The sequence below is a fragment of the Rhinopithecus bieti genome, unplaced genomic scaffold (assembly GCF_001698545.2).
Source record: "Rhinopithecus bieti isolate Rb0 unplaced genomic scaffold, ASM169854v2 scaffold_13247, whole genome shotgun sequence".
Lineage (NCBI taxonomy): Eukaryota > Metazoa > Chordata > Mammalia > Primates > Cercopithecidae > Rhinopithecus > Rhinopithecus bieti.
Genome location: NW_016807505.1, coordinates 2299246 through 2324652, shown reverse-complemented (window position 1 = coordinate 2324652; position 25407 = coordinate 2299246). Strand labels below are relative to the sequence as shown.

Sequence of the window (25407 nt, the reverse complement as noted above, 5' to 3'; positions counted from 1 at the left end):
AAAAAAAAAAAAAAAAAAAAAAAAAAAAAAAAAAAAAAAAAAAAAAAAAGAAGGAAGCAGAATTTAAAGATTTGAGAAATGTTCAACCAATTTATTTTGAAAGGAATGAGAAAGCCTGTTTGGGAGAGAATACCAGGGGTGGGGTGTGGCCACAGGACCATTTAATAAAGACATTCATTAGTCAGCCATCCCACCAGAAGCCAGGAGCTGCTGTGCAAGACAATGGGAGAAGGCAAAGGAGGGATGCTGTTACCTGCAGGATGGAGAGGCGCCCTGCCCTGCCCTGATGTGCACTGCCTTACCTCTTGGGCTCCGCTCCCTGCTCTCCAGCACCACACTCCTCAGCCACCCCAGCAGGGGTTCTTGGGGACCCTGATGTGGTGAGGGCTGCACTCAACAGAGCAGAGGGGGCACGATGGCCTCCACCTACATTTCAAAGCACCGGGGTTCCAAGCACAGCCATTAGAACCCCAGTCCCAGAGAGCTATGGGGACAGGCACAGGCACAAGCTGCTATAGGGGCAGGGGATCCCCAAAGTCATGTGGCCCAATCCTTGCCTGGCAAAAGTGCTGGGACACAGCTGCTGCCCCAGTGTGACTGGAAGATAGGGACCTCTTTCCCCATGGGTCTGCAGGGCAGGGCGTGGGCCAAGGAGGGCTATTCTCAAGTTTTAAGATCTGATGGAACTTGTCCTGCTGGGTTCTGGACTTTCTCTGCACTTCTCCCTCCCTTCTTCCTTCTCACTTCTTCCTTTTGGAATGGGAATGTCTATCCTGTGCCTGCCCCCATTGTATTTTGGAAGCATACAACTTGTCTGGTCACAGTTTCACAGCTTGAAAATAATTCTGCCCAAAGATAAATCATACTTTGGGTCTCACCCATATCTGGTTTAGATGACATTCAGCTAAGACTTTGGGCTTTAGACTTTTGGATTGAAACCATGTGAGAAGAGCATGAATGCTGGGTGTCCAAGGGAAGAATGTGATAGACTAAATAACTGTGTCCCCCCAAAATTGTTGAAACCCTCAGCCGCAAGATGATGGCATTAGCAGGTGGGGCATTTGGAGGTGATTAGGTTATAAGGATGGAGCCCTCATGAATGGGATTAATGCCCTTATAAAAGGTGCTCCTGGGAATTCCACCATGTGAGGGCACAGTGAGATGGTGCTGTCTTAACCAGGAAGCAGGCCCTCACCAGACACTGAAACTGTTGGCAACTTGATCCAAAACTTCCCAGCCTCTGGAACTGTGAGAAATAAGTTTCTGGTGTTTTTAAGTCCCTCAATTTATGGTATTCTGTTATAACAGCCAGATCAGACTAAACACTCAGAGTACCTCTTAGATGGTAACTGTCTTTAGTCTGCTCGGGTGCCTTGTCATTGTCCTCACATGGCAGAAGGGACGGGAGAGCTCTCCGGGCCTCTTTTATAAAAGCACTAATCCACGCAGGAGGACCCCACCCTCACGTCCTAATCACCTTGTAAGGGCCACACTTCTTAATACACTGGGGATTGGGTTTCAACACGTGATTTGGGGAGGAGACAAACATTCAGATTCCAGTGACAACCAAGGGTAATTAGCACATCAACATGATTGTTGAAACAATCTAAATTAGACACCACACAGTTCAAACTTCAGTGTGTTTCTACAAGTGTTGAGACTGTAACATGTTCACACGAGGCACTCAGAAACCTGGGCTCTGGATCATCCACGCTCATCCTGAGTCAGCAGAAGCTGGGGATGATGAATGCAAGAGCAGGCATAATTCATGTGTCTGAATGGAATAGCAGCTCACTCCAGTGAGATTCACCCCTCATTTCCTGAAATTCTCTCCACTGGATAACTACCAAAGAAGCTTCCAGTTCTAATTTAGTATGTATTTTCGTGAATCCAGATGTCAACTCATGACTTAAGCTAATATTTAATGAATCACTCCACAAATAAAATGAATGACATAGTCTAAATACATTTTTTCCTAAATAGTCTTGTCGTGTTTAAGTATTTGCTTCCAAATGGACACCATGCCATTATCTTTAAGGAATTTCCTTATGGACTGAGAAACATCCTTTTGTAAGCTGAGACTAATTTCAAGACTTGCTGGCATTCTTGAGCGTAGAGATAGCAATAACAGAAATGTCTGTTAATTCAGCTCTGCATTAGAGAAACCGGAGCACGTGGCTCATTAGAATAATGACACATATTGCGTTCCTTTGTCTCCTAATAGCAGAGAACTGTTGAATTGAGTAATTTGAAACTCATTATACTATCACATTTAGCCTCTGCATGCTCAGATGCCAATGGTATAAGTGAACAAGTTGGCCAAGCATCTATTTTTAGTAAATCGAAAAGATGAAAGACAAGTAAGAAAAAATCTTTGTTGAATAGCAATTCTTCTCTTAAAATTATCATGTACAGAGTTGAAATCATATAACTGAGGGAAGATGAAGTGTGTACAGTTTTCTAGCTCTTGATCAACAGTATATACACAATACATGACATATGAATAAAATCATTCTTATTGTTTTTCATAGTAATAATATTAACAGTAAATATAAATGAATTATCAACCTCTGAAGCAAATCAAATCAATCTTAATAGCAGGCAGATAGGCTGGGCGCAGTGGTGCAAACCTGAAATCCCAGCCCTTTGAGAGGCCGAGGTGGGCGGATCACGAGGTCAGGAGTTCAAGACCAGGCTGCCAACATAGTGAAACCCTAACTCTACTAAAAATACAAACAAACAAACAAAAAATTAGCTGGGCATGGTGGCGGGCACCTGTAATCCCAGCTAGTTGGGAGGCTGAGGCAGGAGAATCCCCTGAACCCGGGAAGGAGAGGCTGCAGTGAGCGGAGATCACGCCACTGCACTCCAGCCAGGGTGATAGTGCGAGACTCCATCTCAAAAAAAGAAAAAAAAAGTAGCAGGCAGATAAAAATAAATTTGACATAAGAGTTCAAAATTCCTACTGAGTTCAGGAAGCACTTCTATTGGTTTTATTTCTTATATATAATATAAACCTTATTTTATGTGATTGAATATAGAAAGTGAAGAGTTCTCATTGAATGAGTATTTTAGCTTTGAGTGTGATAAGTGATTTAACTGCAGTTGGTTCGTTGTTAAATATGATAATTTAGGAAATAATCAGGTCGTCACGTAGTTTTTCTTTACCAAAACTTACTTTTGTGCTACCTGCCCTGCTCACCATGAGCATTACATCTGGGTATCATGCTGACTTGAACTTAACCAATGATCAAAAAGATAATCAGCTTTGACTTTGAGTGTTTTGTTTTTGATCACATCAAAAGCATAATTTTCATATACAAAGAGTGGCATAATTTCAAGTTGTACAACTCCACTTCCTCTGAGGATGTAAACAAGTAATTTTCTTTCAGAGACATCAATCAGTGATTCCCAAATGAAAGGCCTCAGGGATCTTCAGTCGGTCCTTTGTTCCAAGTAATGGTGTCCCCAGCCACCCAATGGGAGCAAATGATTTAAATAAATCCCAGAGAGAGTCCCTTTCCATTATACTGGTCCCCTCAAATAAATGTATATCTTAATCTCTGTATACATTTAAAGATCAGAGTTTGAAAAAGTTGAATTATTTCCATCTAACCTAACTTTTGGCTCATCACATATACTTCATTTCCTAATTCCAAAAATTTCTTTGTAATGATGGAAGTAATATAAAACGAAATTCTTGAAATCAAAACAGTTTCCGCGTCCAGGAATGGCAGAACGCCTGCTATTAGGTAACATCCGTTATCTCTGGATGTCAGATTAAAAACTATTCCCTGAAAGCCCCGGAGAGATGCAAAGACAAGCAGAAATGGACAGGAGTTGCCACTTAGACGAAGGAATGGCTTTTCACTTAAGAAGCTGTGGGTCAGCGCTGTAAGGCAGCTGATGCTCAGATAGGACCCCTCCATCTCCCTAGCTTGAAGAACCTAAAGAAGAGGCTGGAACTATCAAAGCAGCAGCTGGAGAGTGAGGCGCAAAATCCTAGAAGGAAAAGAGCCACAAGGGAGGCCCACAGTGATGTATACAGATGTACACAATCTCTCCCCAGATCCCTAACTCGCCTCTCAGTTATGCATATGCATGCGGGGAGCATAAGCCTCTACTAGCCCAGCTCCAGAGCAACAACCACCTGCGTTTCAGGGCTTACCTGCCACAGGAAAGATAGAGCTGGGAGTTCACACTCAGCCAAGTTAACTGGCTTAAAAACAAATAAATAAAATGAACACTTTAAATTTAACAGAATCCAGAGCCTGTGCAATGTAACAATAAAATATCCAGGAGACAATTCAAAATTATTATACGTAAAAGAAAAAGAAAAAAAAAGGACCTACGCTCAAGAGAAAACGCAATCAGTGCAGACTCATCCCAACAGGATTCAGATCATGGATTTAGCATATAAGAATTTCAAAGTAGCTACTATAAATACGCTTCAGAATACAAAAGAGAATATGTAATGCTTTATAATAAAAAATTGCTGTAATAAAAAACTAACAGTAAGTCCTAGTAGAGAAACTGAAACTTTAAAAGAACCCAATACAAATTCTAAACCTGATACATATTATATACTGAATAATGAATTTACTGTTTAGGCTTAAGGGCAGATTGGAAATGACTGAAGAAAGAGTCAGTGAACTTGAGGCACCAAATATAAATTATCCAATATAAAAAATAGAGAGGGAAGACAATGGTCAAAAACATGAACACACCCCTAGTGAGCTACAGGGTTACACCAAAAGGAAGGAATAGTACATGGGATTAGAACCTCAGATAAAAAAGAGAAAGAAGATGAGACAGAAAAAAAATTAGAAGAAATAATGGTCAAAATGCCTCAAATTTGGTGAAAGACAAATTGAGAGTGAAGAGGCTCAGTGAACCACAAGAAGTATAAATTAAAATGAAAACAAATCTAGGGGGATTGCCACTTTCAGAAAGATGAAAATACATTTTCCTCTATTCCTCCCACTAAAAATAAATATCATATATTTATATTTATAAATAAAAGTGCATATTATATATAAAATAAATGTAGGAAAAATCTGAATGGTAGAAAGAAGCAGGCAGATGGGCCTTGGGACCAAAGGGATGGCCCAGTGGTGGCTGTTTGGTTTTCTTCCTGTCTTACACATCCCAGGTTTGGAAGCTAAAGAAACCGGCAACTTGGAAACGCCGATGGGCCAGACAAACGGAAACTGACGCCTGTGTGATCTAACCACAGGACCAGAAAGGGTGCAACCTCGTAGGACAAGAAACTTTTAGACACTGACCAATGTACTCCAACCAAGCACCCCAGAAAAAGACGTGGCCCTACTCCATTCCAGGCCAGCAAATGCTGAACACACAGCTAAGACTCCTGCCCTCACCAGGTGCCCAACCCACTGATGGAGTGACACCAGAGAAGGCCACATAGTAAGGGGGCCAGGACATTCATTCCTGCCAAGCTGCAATGAGGCCCATCCCATCCCCCACTGATAATAAAAGCCATGTGGGAAGCCTGGAGTTTCATCTAAACCAGTAGGTGCAACTCCCTCCTGCTCTTTATGGGAATCATGTCAAAGGATTAGTAGGTGTTCCAAACTTTCTCCACCACTTGGCAGTAATGAGGCCATGCATATGGTGTCAGCAGAAGATGTGTGGAAAGTGACAAGTCACCCCAGCTCCTCTCATCTAGGGAAGTATCCGTAGAGGCCTAGCATGGATCTGGAAGTCCTGTACGCACCAGCATTAACAAGGAACCCCAGGCACTCTTGGATCAATAGAGGCTAAGCTGGAACCTGATTTCTGCCCTGACCCAGTGGTAATGAGGCTGTACCGCACCTTCCCCTGACAAAACAGTGATTAAAAAAAAAAAAAAAAAAGCCTTGTATTATAACATACAGAATAACCAGGTTATGATGGAAAATTATTCGTCAAACCAAGAGTGAGGGAGATCAAACTGAATAAAAATAAATCAATGGATGCCAAAGCAGAGATGACAGAGATGTCAGAATTACTGGACAAAGGCGTTTTTAAAGCAGCCATTATAAAATGATGCAACGACCAAGTACAAACATGCTTGCAACAAACTTATAAAAAACTGAAAGTCTCAATACAGAAACAGAAGCTATAGAAAAAAAAAAAAAGGAAAATTCAGAATTAAAAAATAAAACATCCATGATAAAAAGTTCCTTAGAGGAACAAAATAAGATGGAGGGGAAAAAGGAAAGAATCAGAGAATTGAAGAGAGAACAACAGAAATTGTCCAATCTGTAAAACAGAAAGAAAACGGATGAAAATGAAAAGGTCCTCAAGTACTTGTGAGAGTATAACAAAAGTGCTAAGATCCATGCCTTGGAGGTCAGGGAAGAACAGAAACAGGCTGGGTCAGAAAGAGTGTTCAAATAATTAATTCATAAAACTTCCCAAACCTGACCGAAAATTACAGAAACAAACAAGCACACCAGAAAGGTTATGGTGTAGACCAATAAACCTATAAATATCACATGCCTACACCAATAAACATCATAGTCAAACTTCTGAACACTAAAAACAAAGAAAAAACAAGTCTTTCAGGTAACAAGACAGAAATGAGACCTTACTTATAAAGAAAAAAAGATTTGAAAGACTGCAGATTTCTCATCAGAAACCTGGAGGCAAGAAGGAAGTGGCACATTTTTCAAGAGCCAAAAGAGCTGTCAAAGCTTAATCCTATAACCAGTGAAATATCCTTCAGTAATCAAGGGCAGAAATAAAGTCATGCTTACATGAATAAAAACTAAGACAATTTATTGCCAGCACACCTACCCTGAAATAATGGCTAGAGAAAGTTTGCTTAACAGAAAGATAACCATAAAAGAATGAATCTTGGAACACTGAGAAGGAAAAAAGAACACAGTAAGTAAAAATATGGATAAATATAATAAAACTTCCTTTGTCTACTGAGTTTTCGAAATTAAGTTTGAAAGTTCAAGCAAAAATTGCAACCCTCTCTGATGTGGTTCAAGACGTATGTACAGGAAATGTTTAAGGCAACTGTATTATGATTAGGGAAAGGTAAAGGGATGCAAAGGGAGGTAAGGTTTTCATATTTCACTTGAACTGGCAACATGAGTATACAGTAGACAGCGATAAATTTTGTATATATAAAGTAATACTGGCCAGGCACAGTGGCTCATGCCTATAATCCCAGAACTTTGGGAAGCTGAGTCTAGAGGATTGCATGAGGCAAAGAGTTTGAGGCTGCAGTGTGGTATGATCACCCCATTGCACTCCAGCCTGGGCAACAAAGCAAGACCCTGTCTCTTTAATTAACTAATTAATTAATTAAGTAATACCTAGAAGAACCACTGAAAAAGCTATACAGCAATGTGCACATGACAACATTATAAATAAATCAAAATGGAATAGTAAAAAATGTCCACAGTAAGACAGACAAAAGAAAACAAAGAAATAAAAACACAGGAAAAGCAGAAAGCCAAAGAAATGGCAGATTTAAGCCTTAACATTACAATAGTTACATTAAATATAAAGAGTGTAAATATATCATTTAACAGATAGAGAAAATAAATTTAAAAATCTGAGCTATGCTATTTATAAGAAATTCACTTTTATATAACGATATATAGAGGCTGAAAGTAAAAACATGAAAAAATATTTATCATTCAAATATTTATCAAAAGAAAGCAAGACTGGCCACATTGAATCAAGTTATATGGAATTCAAAGCACAGGAAAATTTCCAGAGATAGACAGAAATATTAAATAGTGGACACCAACAATTGTATATGTGTATGCACCAAATAACACAGCTAAAAAATATGTGTAACAAAAATTGATTAACTTGAAAGTGGAAACAGACAAACAGACAATTACAGCTAAAAGATTTCAGTGCCCCTTTCTTAAGAACTGATCCATAACAACGAGACAGAGAATCATCAAGGATAGAGGTGAACTCAGCACCATCATAATCATGATAATCTAATCAAAATTTGTAGACAATCCACCCAGCAACCACAAGCTACACACACTTTTAAAATGTTCACAGAATAAATATCAGGTAGGCCATATTGTGCATAAAACAATCCTCAAAAATTTAAAAGAATTGTAATTATACAGAGGGCATTCTCTGGATATGGTGGAATTAAACTAGAAATCAATGACAGAAAGATAACCGAAAAATCTACAAACAGTTGGAAACTAAGTAACATATATCTAAACAATACGTGGGTCAAAGGGAAAGTCTTAAGGGAAATTTAGAAATACATTTAATGGAATGAAAGGAAAATACAATGACTAAAAATTCGAGCAAAACAGTTAAGGCAGTGCTGTAGAAACATTTATAGCATTAAATGCATATATTAGAAGAGAAAAAAATCTCAAATCAATAACCTAAGTTCCCACCTTAAGAATCTACAAAAAAGAAATGCGAACTAAATGCAAAGTAAGCAAAAGAAAGAAAATAAAAAGATGAAAGCAGAAATCAGTGAAATAAAAAATAGAAAAGCAATAGAGAAATCAATGAAACAAAGAGCTACAAATAGTAAGAAAATCAATAAAACTGACAAACCTCTATCAATCTTGCTGAGAGAGTAACACAAATTACCAACATCAGAAATAAGAGATAAACTACAGACACTGCAGACATCAAGGCAGTAATATAACAACTATGAACAACTCTACACAAATTTAATATAACTTAGATAAAATGAACCAATTTCTCAAAAATCACAATTTACCCAAACTCACCTAATAAGAGGTACACAATTCAAACAGTCTTAAATACTAAGAAAATTTAAAGCATAAATATCTCCCTAAACAGTTACCTTCAAGCCCTGGTGGTTTCAATGAAGAATTGTAACAAATATCTTAAATAATCACCTATTCTATACAGTATTTTCTAGAAAATAAAATAGGTGGGAATACTTCCCACTTTATGAAGCCAAGATTACCCTGGCACCAAAACAAAAGATATTATAAAAAAGAATATATATGCAAAAACTCATTTACAAAATATTATCAAATTGAATTCAACAATACATAAAAATAATTACATGTGATAACCAAATAGAGTTTATTCCAGGGCTGCAAGGCAGGAATGTAACCCACCATTTTAACTGGCTAAAGAAAACTCACATGATTATATGACCTGATGCAGAAAACACGGAAAGACAGCTTTTCTGAGGGCTGTCTGAGGAACTGGTTTCAGTCTTGCTTGTCTCTGAGTGCTAGTGGGATCCAGCATACTCTAGATGCCTAGGAGCTGCTTAGAATAAAGGAAGTGAGTTTGACCAGCGCCAAGGTTGGAGAGGCCCCCAGAATCTCTGGCAAAGGTGGACTGGTGAAGGTCTTTCCCTGTACAATGCCAGTTTGTGAAATTGGGAGAGGTGAACGTTTTATTTAATGTGCACACCAAATACAGAATATAAAGAAATGAGGAACAGGGATATATGTTCAATAAAATGAAACAAGACAAATCTTCAGAAACTGATCCTAATGAAATAAGTTATATAATTCACCTGACGAGAATTTAAAATAACCATTATAAAGATACTTACTGAAAACAATATATGAGCAAAGTGAATTTTCAATAAAAGACAGCAAATATTTTAAATTACCAGAAAGAAATCATGGAGCTAAAGAATACAATAACAGAACTGAAAAATTCCTCAGAGGGATTCAACAGCAGACTAGATCAAGTAGAAGGAAAGATCAATGAATTTAAAGATAGGTCACTGGAAATTATTCAGTCAGAGGAGCAAAAAGAAGAACGAAGAAGAGAAAAGAAAGCTTAAGAGACTTATGGGACACCATCAAGTGACTAACAAGTATACTGAGTTTTAAAAGGAGAAGAGAGAGAGAAACAACAACAACCACAACAACAAAGCTTATTTAAAGAAATAATGGCTGAAAATTTCCAAATCTGGGAAAGGAAATAGAGAAACAGATCTAGGAAGTACAGAGGATTCCAAATAAGGCAAACCCAGAGAAATCCACACCAAAACACATTATAAACGCATTGTCAAAAGTCAAAGACAAAGAATGTTCATAGCTGCCAGAGAGAAGCCGCTTGTTATAAATGGTCATGTCATAAGATTATGAGTGGATTTCTTTCATCAGAAATCTTGCAGGACAGCAGGGAATGATAAAACATATTCAAAGTGCTGGAAAAAAAGTCTACCTGGAAGAACTCTCCTTCAAAAATGAAGGCAAGACAAAACTTTTCCAGAAAACAAAAGCAGAAAGTACACATCACCACTAGACTTGACTTGCAAGAAATACTAAAGAGACTTTTTTCAAGTTAAAAGAATGCTAAATGGCAACACAATAGCATAAGAAAGTATAAAACTTGTTGGGAAAGGTAAATACACAGATAAATAAAGAATACTGTATTATTGTAACAATGATGAATAAGTCACTATTAATTCTCGTATAAAAGTCAAAAGGCAAAAGTATTAGAAATAATTATAACTAAAAATGCTAATGATGCACAATATAAATGGATGTAAATAAGTGTGTGGGAAACAGTAGTGACTATGTAGTCTTTATATGTGATTGAAGTTAAGATATTATCATAAGATAGACTGTCATATGTTTAAGATTTTTGTTTTTTTTGAGACGGAGTCTCACTCTGTCGCCCAGGCTGGAGTGCAGTGGTGCGATCTCGGCTCACTGCAAGCTCTGCTTCCCGGGTTCACGCCATTCTCCTGCCTCAGCCTCCCAAGTAGCTGGGACTACAGGTGCCCGCCACCACGCCTGGCTCATTTTTTTTGTATATTTTTAGTAGAGACGGGGTTTCACTGTTAGCCAGGATGGTCTCGATCTCCTGACCTTGTGATCTGCTCGCCTCGGCCTCCCAAAATGCTGGGATTACAGGCGTGAACCGCCACACCCAGCCATGTTTAAGGTATTTTATGTAAGCTACACAAGTAACCACAAAGTTAATAACTATAGAAGTTACAGAAAAGAAGAGAAAGGAATCAAAGCATATCAATAAAAAAAAAAAATGAATGAAGCACAAAGACAGCAGGAGAGTTAAAGAGGAGCAATAGAAATAAAAGACAAATAGAAAAAATTACTAAAATGGCAATAGTGAATCCTTCCCAATCAGTATTTACTTTAAATGTAAATGAATTAAACTCCTCAATCAAAAGACACAAGAAAGTTTGAATGGATAAGAAAACAAGATCCAACCCTGTTTTTTTTGTGTGTGTGTGTGTTTTTTTCTTGAGATAGGGTGTCACACTATTGCCCAGGCTGGAGTGCAGTGGGATAAATATGGCTCACCTCAGCCTCTGTCTGCTAGGTTCAGGTGAGCCTTCTGCCTCAACCTCCCAAGTAGCTGTGACTACAGGCATGCACCACCGTGTCCAGCTAATTTAAAACTTTTTTTTTTTTTGTAGAGATGGCGTTTTCTCACATTGCCCAGGCTAGTCTTGAACTCCTGGGCTCATGCGATCCACTCACCTCAGCCTCCCAAAGTACTGGGATTACACAACTCTATTTTGTCTATAAGAAACTCACAGTACATTTAAGGACACACATAGACTGAAAATGAAGGGATGGAAAAGGATATCTCATGACAAAGGGCCATGAAAAGAGAGCAGGGGTGGCTATATTTACATAAGGCAAGATAAATTTAAGTTAAAAACTGTCACAAGAGATAACAACAATATATAATGATAAAAAGATTGATTCACCAGAGAGATATAACAATTATAAGTAAATGTGCACCCAACGTAAGAACAACTGAAAATATAATGCGAACATTGACAGGACTGAAGGGAGAAATAGCAGTGCAATAATAGTAGGAGATTTCAATACCTCTCTCTCAGTTATGGATAGAAAAACCAGACAGAACATCAACAAAGAGGTACAGTGGGCTGGAACAACACCAGACATACACAAAACACTTTAACTGCAGCAGAATACACATTCTTCTAAAGCACACACAGAACATTCACATTTTATGTCACAAAACAAATGTAATAAATTTAAGAAGACAGAAATTTCCTACCACAATGGAATGAAACCAGAAATCAGCAGCAGAATAAAAACTAGAAAATTCATACATACATGGAAATTTAACAACACACATTTGTACAACTAATAGGCCAAAGAAGAAATCAAAGGGGAACTTAGAAGATATCTTGAAACAGACAAAAACTGAAAATGCAGCATATCAAAACTTCTGGGATATAAGAAAAGCAGCACCAAGAGGGAAATTTATAAACAACTCCTCAAGCAATTAGAAAATGAAGCACAAACCAAGTCTGAATGTAGTAGGAGGAGGAAAATAATAAATATTAGAGCAGAAATAAACGAAGTAGGGACTATAAAAACAATAAAAAAGAATCAGAGAATCAGCAAAGAGTTTGTCCCTTGAAAAATAAAATAAAATTGACAAACTTTTATGTAGACTAAGAAAAAAAGAAAAGTCAAATAAATAAATTAGAAATAAAAGGAGACATTGCAACTGATGCCACAGAAATGAAAAGATTTGTAAAAGAACAATGAACAATTATATGCCAATAAAATGGATAATCTAGAAGAAATGGGTAAATTCCTCGATACATACTATCTACTAAGACTGAATCATGAAGAAATAGGAAGTCTAAATAGATCAATAACTAGTAAGGAAGTTGAATCTATAATCAAAAACCTCCCAACAAAGAAAAGCCCAGGACCAGATAGTTCACTGGTGAATTCTACTAAACATTTAAGGAAGAATTAATGCCAATCCTTCTCAAACTCTTCAAAACAACTAAAGAGGAACAAAACTCACACTCATGAGTCCTGCATTACTTTTATATGAAAAACAAGCAAAAATATTCCAAGAAAAGAAAACAAGAGGCCAATGTCCTTGATGAATATAGATGCCAAACTCCTCAGTAAAGTATCAACAAACTGAATTCAACAATACATTAAGAGGTTTATATCAAGCGGAATTTATCTCTGGGATGCAAAGAAGATCCAACACAAGAAAATCAATTAATGTAATACATTACAATTAAGAGAATGAAGAACAAAATGTAATACAATTAAGAGAATGAAGAACAAAATCATTTGATCATCTCAGTAGATGCAGAAAAGTGTTTGACAAAATTTCACACCCTTTCATGATAAAAATTCTTGGTACACAAGGAATAGCAAAAAATTACCTCAATATGATAAATGCCACATATGAAAATCCCACAGTGAATTGCATACTCAATGGTGAAAAACTAACAACTTTTTCTCTAGCATCAAGGACAAGGCAAAGATGCCCACCCACCATTACCACCTCTATTCAGTATAATACTTTAGAACCTATCCAGGACGATTCAACAAAAAAAGGAACTAAAAGACATGCAAATCATAAAGGAAGTAGTGAAACTCTCCCTATCTATAGATGACATGATCTTACATACAGAAAACCCTAAAAACTCCACCAAAAGACTGTTAGAACTAGTCAATAAATTCATTAAAGTTGCACAATACAAAATAAACATCAAAAATCACTTCCATTTCTATATATTAACAATGAAGTATCTGAACAAGAAATTAGAAAAACAATCCCACTTAAAATAGCATGAAATAGAACAAAATACTTATTAATGAACTTAACCAAGGAGTTGAAAAATCTGTACACTGAAAACTACAAAATAGTGACGAAATAAATTAAAGAAAACACAAACAAATGGAAATACACCACTCTTTCATGGATGAAAAACTTAATGTTATTAAAATGTCCACATTCCCCAAGTGATCTGTAGATTCAATATAATGCCCATCAAAATTCCAGCAGCACTTTTTACAGAAATAGAAAAAACAATGTTTAAAATCATATGAAATAACAAAAATCCCCAAATATCCAAAACAATCTTGGGAAAAAAAGAGAGCTGGAGGCATTCCCAAATATGTTACAAAGCTACAGCAATTAAAACAGTATGGCATGGGCATAGACAGACATAGAGACCAATGGAACAAAATAGAAGGTCCAGAAATCAATCCATGCATACACAGTCAACTGATCTTTGACAAGAGTACCAAGAATACAAAAATGAGGAAAAGATAGTCTCTTCAACAAGTGATGTTTCTTTTTAAAGAGGAAGGGAGAAATAACTGAAACAATAAGTGTAAAAAAATTAATACTTTGAGAAATAAATATTTCAGAAATATTTTTAAACATTCTAATTTTCACAGTAAGGAAAATGGATTACATTTTCCAGTAAGGCATAGAACTTTTCAACTTGGATATATAATGAAACAGGAAACAGAAAAAAAAAGGAATAGAAGATATCCCAGGCAAGAATTAAAGAAACTAGTGTGGCAATATTAATATTAGACAAAATTTAGTTGCATAGGCATTACATGTTCAAAGAGAGATGATTTATAGTGATGAGACATGCACCCTGTCAAGAAGCCATAAATATAATGAACTTTTATAGTAATGATGATGGTCATTTATTGAACACTTTAACTGGTGTTACTCTGCCAATTTCAAACATATTACAACAGCTCTCATCTATTTTACAAATGAGGAGAGAGGCTCAGAGAGTCTAATTAACTTGCCCACAGTTACTCAGCAGAGAAGTGGGATAGCCAGGATTCAAACCCATAGTTTTCATGCTTCATCTCAACGAGAACACTGTGCTTTCAAAGTGAAAACTTCATATAGCATGTGCGCAAGTGAAGAGTAAAAAGAAAGATGGAAACTAGATCAATTTCAAGTCTGCTCCAAATATCTCACATGTGGGGATGATGCTGAAACAATAAGTGTAACAAAATTTAATATCTGAAGAAATAAATATTTCAATAATATTTTAAAACATTCTAATTGTCACAGTAAGGAAAATGGATTACATTTTCCCATAAGACACAGAGCTTTTCAACTGTCTCAACTGTCAATTCCTCTGTCTGGAATGGCTGGAATCCAGGAAGTCCTATTAGAATTGTGTAAGTATATAACTACAGTATTGTGATACAGAGAATTTGTTTATTTGTTCAAGCAACACAAATTTCCTAAAATGCTGAGCGTTCTGGGTGAGCACTGACTATGAACATGACAGATGAGGCTGTTACTCTTATGAAACATTCTAGAAGTGAGTCAACACAGCAATGATTACAGCACAATATAAAATATCACTGGCTGGGTACTGGGTACTGGTCACCATTGATGAGGTGACCTGTAATCTGAGATGCCAAAACAAAAAAGAACTGCCTGGTGGAGATCTGAGGAGAAACACCCCCAGAGGGGCACATCCCAGATTGTTCAGTGATGTCACTGGCATCGTCATAGTTTACCCTCATCTGTGATGTGTGGCAGGTGTTAATGACCCCATTTTACAAACAAGAACGCTACTCTGGGGAGAGCAAAACACGCTCCAGGCTTCTTAAACAGACTGCATCCTACTGTGCTTATGTATATGCAGAACCTAAATTCTTCTGAATAAATGTGGAATTGATACCCAAAGTATATGTCCAAGGCTCTTACTTGTGAAAATAACTTACAGCTGCCAAATTTCAGAGGGCAAGCGTGCGCATCCATCGGGAAGTCCTCAAGCTGCATGGGGCACTCGGCAGAGATGGTCAAGCTGAAAAATAAAAGATCAAGACCTTTCAATGACTCTCTCACTCTAGCCATTCACTGAGCCACCATCATGTCCCAGAAAGCCATATTAAGTACTTTTAAAATTTAATGTCTTTTATGAGATTATCTGAACTACCCCACCAAATTACATAAGTTTGTGTTGTAGGTGAGTATCATTCAGAAATAAGGCTTAAATCAAATCTACTCAGCAGTTCAGTGGCTTAGGGTGTGTGTCTATACATATATTACTGCCTGTAAAACAATTTAAGATGCATTTAAAAGTTATTTATTTTTTGTTTCCTATCCCTTATTGAGCATTATCATAAAGCTTTCCTTGACGGGACTGAAAACATATGCATTTTCTAAAATGGCTTATAAGCTCAAAAAATATAAATGTAGAATAAATGCACATATATTCGTAGAATATGGGAAAATACAGAAAAAGTTTAATAAAATTACAAATATCTACTATTTCACTTATAACTTCACGTGGTACATTTAGCGCAGAGTTTTCCTACACGCCCAAATTTTGACCAGAAGCTGGCTATAACCATTGTGTAATGGGCCAATATGAAACTGTATAGTAAGTGAATCCGTAATAACAATCTTCTGGTACACCCGATTTATTATTTTTTAATCCAGGCCTAGTCTTCCAAATTCTAATATCACCGAGCACTACCACTGTCACCGGTAACTATAATAGTGATGGTAACAAGAGCTGGCATGTCTGTGCCAGGCAGCCTGTGAGGGATTCTACCTGCATTGACTCATCTCACCCTAACAGCACGGGGAGATCTGGCACTATGACCATCTCAGTCTACAAAGAAGAAAAGTGAGGTGTGGATATTAAGGAGTTCGGGGCCAAGAATGCAGAGCTGCTCAGTGGTGGAGCCGTGACAATCACCCAGGCTGCCTGGCCCTGGCTGCAGAGGTCCCTGAAAGGCACCATCGCACGCGGCATAGGCAGGGCTCTGTTCTGTAGGAAGCCAGTGCACTCCCAGAGCCGCCACGCCGTGGTGCTTTCATTTCTCTACCACCTTTGCCAATTAGGGATGATTTTAAATTTTATTAATGAGTCTATCTTCTATTCCTTAATTCTTCTTTCCATTATTTAAACTAAATGAGATTACATACAATGAAAGATGGAGATACAAAAACGCTCAACTTCGACTGCATGTTATAATTCTATTTTTAGAGCAAATAATAATTCAAGGTTACATTAGTGCTATTGTTCATTCCTTGTTATGTAAGACTGAATATCCCTGATTAGCCTAGGGTGAGAATCAAAACGTAAACATCCATTTTTGCTTTTACTACTTCCTTCTGTGAACTAGATTAACCTTTTGCTGTTAAATTGGGCACATGATTCACACGGTAATTGCAGACTGAGTAGTCAATGTGTACATTCTCTGAATGAAACTAAAATACATGTCAGTGGAAGGAAGGTCCGTGTCCATCAAAGATAGGAAATCTTCTGTTGCCAAAACTTTTGACGGACGGTTTCCCTAAAGATAGAGTGACTCACAGAGACCTGTGTGTTAGATGACCTAGAACACAACACAAACGTCTCACATTCAGGCAGGGAGAGGATTTTTTTTTTCTTTTTTTTTTGAGACAGAGTCTTGCTCTGTTGCCCAGGTTGGAGTGCACTGGGGCTATCTTGCCACACCACAATCTCCACTTCCCAGGTTCAAGCAATTCTCCTGCCTCAGCCTCCTGAGTAGCTGGGATTACAGACGCCCAACACCACACCTGGTTAAATTTTGTATTTTTAGTAGAGATCATGGTTTCACCATGTTGGCCAGGTTGATCTCGAATTCCTGATCTCAGGTGATCTGCCAGCCTCAGCTTCCCAAAGTGCTGGGATTATAGGTGTGAGCCACTGCACCTGGCTGGGAGAGGATTTTTTAAGTGATATTCCACACATATTCCTAGAATAACAAGAAAAGTATAAATATCTACCACCCCACTTACAATTTCACCTTCATTTAGCCCTCAGTTTTTTGACATGTACATATATTTTCTTTTCATTCTTGGTATATAAAAGTCAGTCTTCTTTACACCTAAAATTAGAGCAGAAATACTTTCCCCATCACCAAAATCTTTATATAATCATGACATTGAAAGGTTAAATATCTGATTCTAGCATGCATGCGTATGTGCGTGTTTCTGTCTGCATGTGTAATTTTCAATTAGCTGTTCCTGGACTTTTATATTATTTTACCTGATAAATAACCTGTAATTGACCACTTCAATCATAAATTATCAAAAAGGGCTGTTATTAGAGACTATGAAATTCATAAGGTAAATAAAGAAAAAACTATTGGAATTAGGAAAATTAGAACTTTAAAAAAAATGCCTATACGGATGGTATTCAGCCAACACAAAGGAAAACAGGTTACTTTATATGGTGGTGAGGAAATTCAAGCAATTTGTCAAGTGATGCAGTTACTGGAGCAGAGAATCTCAAGGAGTCAGATGTGTTCTTGGGGACAAAATCACAATGAGCTCAAAATATCTAGAATTTCCTTAAGAAGGAAGACTTTGGTCAGGAAATAGGAAGCATATACAAAGCTGTAAGATTAGATACATAGCAATAAATGTGAAGATAAGCACACGAGGAAACAGCACTGCGGGAGTTTAGAGAACACTTCTGATCATGAGAGGTATGCTTTGCACTGGCCTGTGGCCTAGTCTCTAACAGGAGCACGCGGGGCCCGCACAGGAGCAGTCTAAGGTGGGGTGGAGGGGAGGGCGTTTCAAGTGACCCGACTGTCTTAGCCCAGCTGCGCTACTGAAGACCTCAACCAGCAGCCCTAGCTCTACTCTTTGAGTCTCCCGACAGCGATACTAACAACCCCACATAGTCTATGCCATTGTCAGGGTGGATGTGGAGATGGTTGTCTTCTCTCCAGACACAGACATGTCTGCCAGCCTCCGGCAGGCACTCGCTTTCCCACTGGGTCTGGTGGCTGCCTAGAAGCCAGTCTATGGGCTGAGTTCTTGACAACTTGGAGTGTCTGAGTTACCCCCGCCCCCTTGCTCTGTGCTGGCGTCCAGCTCCAATCCACTAAGCCACTGCAGGCACCAGACCTGACGTTTCTGTTGCATGCCCCTACTCTCAGAGCAGACCCCAAGGAAACCTCATCCCAAACGCCCCATGAGGCACTCTGCCAGCTCCTGATTCGTTCCTCCTCCTTTCCTGGCCAACACCGTGTGTTTATAAAGGGACCAGAGCCACTCTTTCTGCCACGGTGAGCTTCATTCTAGCTGTTTGGCCCTGAGAACTGCCCACCTTCCGAAAATCACTGCACTGACAATGTTGAAAGACGGCATTTTAACAAGGAATGTACATCAAGGAGGTGGCTTTTAGCGTGTTGCAGGAGCGTGTGTGTGTGTGTGTGTGTGTGTGTGTGTGTGTGTGTGTGTGTGTGTGTGTGTGTGTGTGTGTGTGTGTGTGTGTGTGTGTGTGTATGTGTGTGTGTGTGTGTGTGTGTGTGTATGTGTGTGTGCACGCAGCAAGGGTGGGGGCAGTGAGGGTACACAAACACAGGTGGACAGCATTTAGCTGGATCTACAAAAAAGGCCAGTTTTAAAGAAAAAATAATTCCAGTAAAAATGACAGTTTTTTTTTTTTTTTTTTACATTACCATCTCAATAAATGCTATTATTAGAGCCTTGTGACTTCTCCCAATTTTATACAGCTCCTTAGAATTAGAATTCTAAACCTCAGGAAAGTATACTTCATCTATGATAGTTTCTCTCCTCTAACACATGAATGTTTTATTCAGATAAATCTCTCAATAAGAACTGTTTCAGCCTCAGTCAGGAAATAAATTTAAATTTTCGATCCCTCTGAACATTTCAAAAATGGCCTATGCTTTTATAACACTCACAAAGGATCTCTCTGTGAAAGAAAGCCTTCTATTCATGGGGCTCTTGAAATGTGGAATGCCTTGATGTGGAACCAGCCGCCTCCACACAGAGCTAAGATCAAGGCCTCTGTGCTGTGGGTGACCGTCATGGCGTGAGAGAGACAGCTAGGTCACCTGCTTGAAACCCTCACTTTTTAGATAAAGAAAATCAAGCCCAAAAGGTTAAGAAACTTGACTGTGGAAAGACTTCACTGAATTACTGGAAGACCCAGGAATCCAGTTTTCCGAAGGTCCAATTTCTGTTTTACTTCCAATTTCTGTTAAGACATTCAAGCATTCACTTATTGAAGCATAATGTTCCATTTTATTTTTTTATTTTATATTTATTTATTTATTTATTCATTTATTTTATTTATTTATTTTTTGAAGGATGGAGTTCGGCTCTGATCGCCCAGGGCTGGAGTGCAGTGGGCCAGCTCTCAAGCTCCACTGCAGTTCCGCCCCGGGGTTCACGCCATTCTCCTTGCCTCAGCCTCCTAGTAGCTGGGATACAGTGCGCCCGCCACCTCGCCCGGCTAGTTTTTGTCATTTTTTAGTAGAGACGGGAGTTCACCGTGTAAACCAGTGATGGTCTCGGATCTCCTGACCTCGTGATCCGCCCTCTGGCCTTCCCAAAGTGCTGGGATTACAGGCTTGAGCCACCGCGCCCAGCCAAATGTCCCATTTTTAAAGAGCATTTTGATTTTAGAATAAGAAGAAGGGTTTTTTTTGTTTGTTTGCTTGCTTGCTTGTTTTTGTTTTGTTTTGTTTGTTTTTTGAGATGGAGTCTTGCTCTGTCACCCAGGCTGAAGTAGAGTGGCGTGATCTCAGCTCACTGCAACCTCCACCTCTCAGGTTCAAGCTATTCTCTGCCTCAGCCTCCCGAGTAGCCGGGACTACAGGTGCCTGCAACCACACTCAGCTAATGTTTGTATTTTTAGTAGAGATGGGCTTTCACCATGTCGGCCAGGTTAGTCTCGAACTCCTGAAGTCGTGATCCACCCGCCTCGGCCTCCCAAAGTGCTGGGATTAACAGCCACCATGTGCAGTCGGGCATTTTTATAATTTAAGATAATTGCTTCAACTCGGATTTATATCATCGTAATTGAGGGCTTAGGGTCCTAAACTCACTAAAGAGCTCTCTGCTTGGTTAGGAGCAGCTCATGGCTGAAGAGTGCTTTATGATGGGTAAAACGGCCAAATTCTAGAGTAGCTTTGCTATTAACTAATTGTGTGACCTTTGTAAAACTGCCTAACATCTCTGGTCCAGTCTTCTTGTGTGAAAAAAAGAAAAAAAATTCTTTTATTCTCTGAAATAAATAAATGATAGGTATAAAAAGGGTAAAATGGCTTTGGCTATGACCAGTTCGATGACAATGAGGTGATTGAAGAAAGTCTCCAAAATTCTACTAAAATCTTCTTCAAATCGAAGCCTTTTTCATTCTCATGGAAATCCTGCATCGGTGCAGTAGGTGTGACAGTGGCAGGCAAAATTATGGCACTGCAAATATGTCTATGTGCCAATGCACAAAACCCAAACCTGTGAGTGTGCTACCTCATTCAGCAGAAAGGCTTTGCAGATGGGATTCATTGAACGATCTTGGGATGGAGAGATAATCTTGGATTCTCCATGGGAGCCCAATATAATCACAAGGCTCCTTCTAAGAGGGAAGCAAGAGTGTCAGATTCAGAGAAAGACATGTGATGAGGAAGCAGAGACCAGTGCAAAGTGGCCAAGAGTCTAATAATACAAGTGTCCTCTAGAAACCGGAAGAGGCAAGAAACATCCTCACCCCTAGAGCGTCCGAAAGAAATGCAGTCCCGCCAACAGCTTGACTGTAGCCTCCTGGGACCCTTTTTGGAACTACAAGACAATAACTTTGTTGTGTTTTAAGCCAAAACTTGTGTTTCCTATTGATGCTATGACAAAATGGTGGCACCCAAAGATGTGCATGTCCTGACCCTTCCTACCTGCCAATGTTTCCCTCACAGCACAAAGGACTTTTCAGATGTGGTGAAGTTAAAGCTTCAGAGATGGGAGGTTTTCCTGGTTTATCTGGGTGGGATCAACGTCATCACGAGGCCACACAGAAGAGGAAGATGGGAGTGTCAGAATCAGAGCAGGAACTCTGACGGCGGGAGCGGAAGCAAGAGTGATGCAAGGCCACAAACCGAGGAATCTGGCCCCTCCAGAGGCTGGGAGAGGCAAGGACACAGATTGTCCCCTAGAGAAGCTAGAAGAGAGGCCGTCCTGCCCACAGCTGGAGTTTGGACACACAAGACCCATCGCAGACTTCTGGTCTCCAGTGCTGTGAGAGAATAAGTTGGTGCTGAAAAACCACTAAGTTTGCAGTAATTTGTTAAGCAGCAGCAGGAAACTCATACAACTCTAATGACCAGCAGTTATTGTGCTAAAGAGCCGCCCATGCATATTTTGAAATCATTTTCACAAAGTTGACAAATAAATTTAGTAATATTAGCCAATTTGTAAGTAGCTGACACCACGTTCACTGCAGTGAAAATTCTGACCTTGATAATGAAATAGACGTCTCATGCGAGGCGTCCTAGCTGGGTTGGTTACTGAACAGCATGCTGTGCCTCAGCTGGAATTACTGGAAACATGACCTCCCTGTGAAGATGCTACCCGTGACTCTCAGGCAATATAGGGAATTTATTTAGGGACCCTTGAAATTCAGTATCGACACAGTATCTAAAGAATGATGTCACAGAAAAGAAATAAGGCTTAATTTCATCATGATCTTTGTCTAGTCCCGAGAGGCCTTGTAAAAACACACCAATGCTTAATATAGAAAACTTTCTGTGCACCAGAGCTGTAGCCGTCGGAAAGCCTGCAGGGTTTGGAGACACAGGGTTTGGCATTCTGCAGCTGGCATGATGGTAGGCACTATTCTTCTACTGGGCTGCAGCCCGACTCTGGTGCCTCTGGTGTACTCATAGCTGCAAATCTGTGCAGGGCTTATTCAGCACACCAGTAGGGATGCTGCTGGTGAATTTTCACTCTACAACTGAGTCACATCCTTAGCGAGGATAGAAGAGGAGATTCATATCATGCACAGGGAGCACAGTGTGTGCTATGAGTGGGACGTCTTGGAAAGGAAACCCAGCTGTAAGGATTATAGGCCTGTTTCCCTACAACTGACTCAAATCAAGATTAGCAAACGAAGAGAAACTGATCCAAATATTCAATTAAAAAGAACTGGCATACATAGGCATACATACAAATGTATACATACGTACATATATATTTAATAATTTACTGATGCTAGCAATACAGGTAGCCTGTTTCTCCTTCAGAAATTTTCCCATGAGCCCTGCCTGATGCCTAAATCCTGCCTGGCTAGACCTTTCTCCCCGTACTGCTGTGCTCATAAAAATAACTCCAAACTTGTTTATTAAGGAGCAGAATGCACGATGTATTTGTTTTATTATATGCAGTATCATGATGAACCATATGTGTTATTTGTATACCTGTAGTTAGGCATTGCTTGATTTTCTAGGAACCTAGCTTCAGCTTACAATATTTCAAGAAAAAAAGGATTCTGAAGCTCAGTCAACTATATGAAAACTGAACTTTGGGAACAGAAATGTTGGTAAGTCAGGAACAGTGTATGTTGGAACCCAAAGGTCACTGCCAGGTTCAGCAATTCCCTCGCCTTTTTTTCTGACTGTGACGTGTGTACTGGTCCCATTCTGTGACAGTTGTAGATCCACTGCAGTTGTGTTTGATCCACACAAGAACTGCAGACCCAGTTTCTTTCAGGGCCTGGCCATTGTGATTGTCCTGGTTCACCAATCTCCTAAGGGATCTTTACCTTAGCACTAAGCCTGACCCCATCAAATCCAAAGCAGGGTTTTGCCTGTGATAACAAATAGATGAGACATCATGTCCTGCTATGGGGCGAGAATGGGGAGTAGGCAGCAGAGAGCTAGAAGAATAAAGTGTACAGTGACCTATTTTATACGTAATAGAATTAAAACTCAGTGAAGGGCAAGCTTGTAAAAATCAGCTTAATGTATTACTGAAATTGTAAAACTTTCAAATAAGAATACACTAAAATGATCCACGTGTTGGTTTATAGACTGTAGACTTCCTTGCTTTAAAAAAATCTGCTATTGAGACAACAAAGTGACTGTCTCCTTTTTAAAAATAGATCCAAATTCTGCAACTTACTTTGAGTTTGAATTACAGATTTCATGGATTATTTTAAGGCTAATGGATTTCTTTTGTATCCCTGCATGTAGTAGGGAGATACACGAGACCAACCACCAGAATTATACTGGGCCAGAACTTTTCACTGTGCTTTTCACTATTAGGAGTCTCATTCCTTTTTGGCCACTGAAAATAAGATGTCAGCAATTCCTATTTATGTTGGGAAAACCAGCATTAAGTTTGATAATTTTGAGATGTTAGCATATTTCTTATCCAAAAGAGATATAAAGTATATTGATCTATTTTGATTAACATAGCTGTTGCTTTTTTCTAATACTCATGTTTCTCAGGAGGACATTGTAACAATTGACATGAAATGGAAATATTTTTGTTTAATTTGTTATGTGCATCTACACACCCCATAATAAATCTTCTTAACAGATCAAATGTAGGAAAATACACATAAGCCTGAACGATTTTTTAATAATACTACAAAAGAGAAACAGCACAAATCCACAAAAAAGTTTCTTTCTCAAAATAAAATTCAAAGTTTAACTTTAAGAAATAAAAGCATTTATTTCATGATAAAGCTAGGAAAGAAGAGACTGCGGAAAGGTATACATAAAGAACAAGGGCTGTAAAATTCCCACTTACACCAGGAAATCTAAGCGGTCACGCGCATGCCCAGGGCTGGACACATACTAAAAAAATACCTAAAAAGACCCAAAGTTTTCACGTCTGGCTGACCTTCAAACTCCACACAAGAAGAAAGTGAAGTTATAGCAATGTTGTAAACTATCTGGCTAGGCACTGAAAGAGTGTTTCAACATGCACGCAGACCCTATCTGCAAAGACTGAGAGAGGCTTTAATTGTTTTGGTTTTTAAATTTTGGTTTCAGGAATTAAAAATATGTCTTGTCTGTCAAATCATTAGTTGACCAATGAACTAAGGAAAGAGTAGCCCCCTAGAACAAACAATACAGATTTTACAATATTAGCTCAAAAACAAACCAACCAAGCAACCAACAATAATCACAACAGGCATAAACAAACAAACAAAAAAAACCACTATGGACATGGGAGAATATAACATCCAGAGTCACCACATTATAATAATCAAAATGTCCTGTTTTCAAGAAAAAAAATAAAAGACATCAAAGAAACAATGGCCTGTTCAAAGGGAAAAATAAATGAATGAAAACTGTTTCTGAGAACACACAGACATTAGACTTACTAGAAAACATGTTAAATCAACTGTCTTAAATATCAAAGATCTAAAAGAAACAAGAAATAAGAAAATAAAGGAAACCTGGAGAAAATGTCTCAACAAATAGAGAATATAAATAAAAGAAGTTATGAAAAGAACCAAAAAACTTCAGGAGATGAAAAAAAAAAAAAACTGAAGTAAATAAATCACTAGAGGGTTTCAACAGTGGATTGTTCAGGTAGAATAAAGATGAAGATTCAGCAAATTTGAAGATAAGTCAAATGAAATTATCCATTCTGAGGAGCAGAAAGAAAACATTGAAGAAAAATGAACAGAGTCTAACAGACTTAACAAGACATCATCAACAGTATTAAATTATGCATAATGGGAGTTCCAGAACAAGAGAAAAAGAAGAAAGGGAGAGAAAGAATATTTGAAAAAAAATATGGCTGAAAATGTCCCAAATTTTATGAAGGAAAAGAAACTCAATGAACTTCCAGTAGTATAAGTTTAAGAAATTCAGACTGAGATGCATTATAATCAAGCTTTCA

The 25407-nt window shown here is 38.5% G+C and overlaps 1 protein-coding gene across 1 annotated transcript in view; it reads right to left on the bottom strand.

Moving 5' to 3' along the window:
• Nucleotides 1–25407, bottom strand: part of GABRA5 (gamma-aminobutyric acid type A receptor subunit alpha5) — an 87959-nt gene that overhangs the window by 20835 nt on the left and 41717 nt on the right. Inside the window, exon 7 of the mRNA XM_017882416.1 lies at nucleotides 15486–15568. Within this exon, the coding sequence (XP_017737905.1) occupies nucleotides 15486–15568 (83 nt within the window). The remainder of the gene's footprint in view (nucleotides 1–15485; nucleotides 15569–25407) is intronic.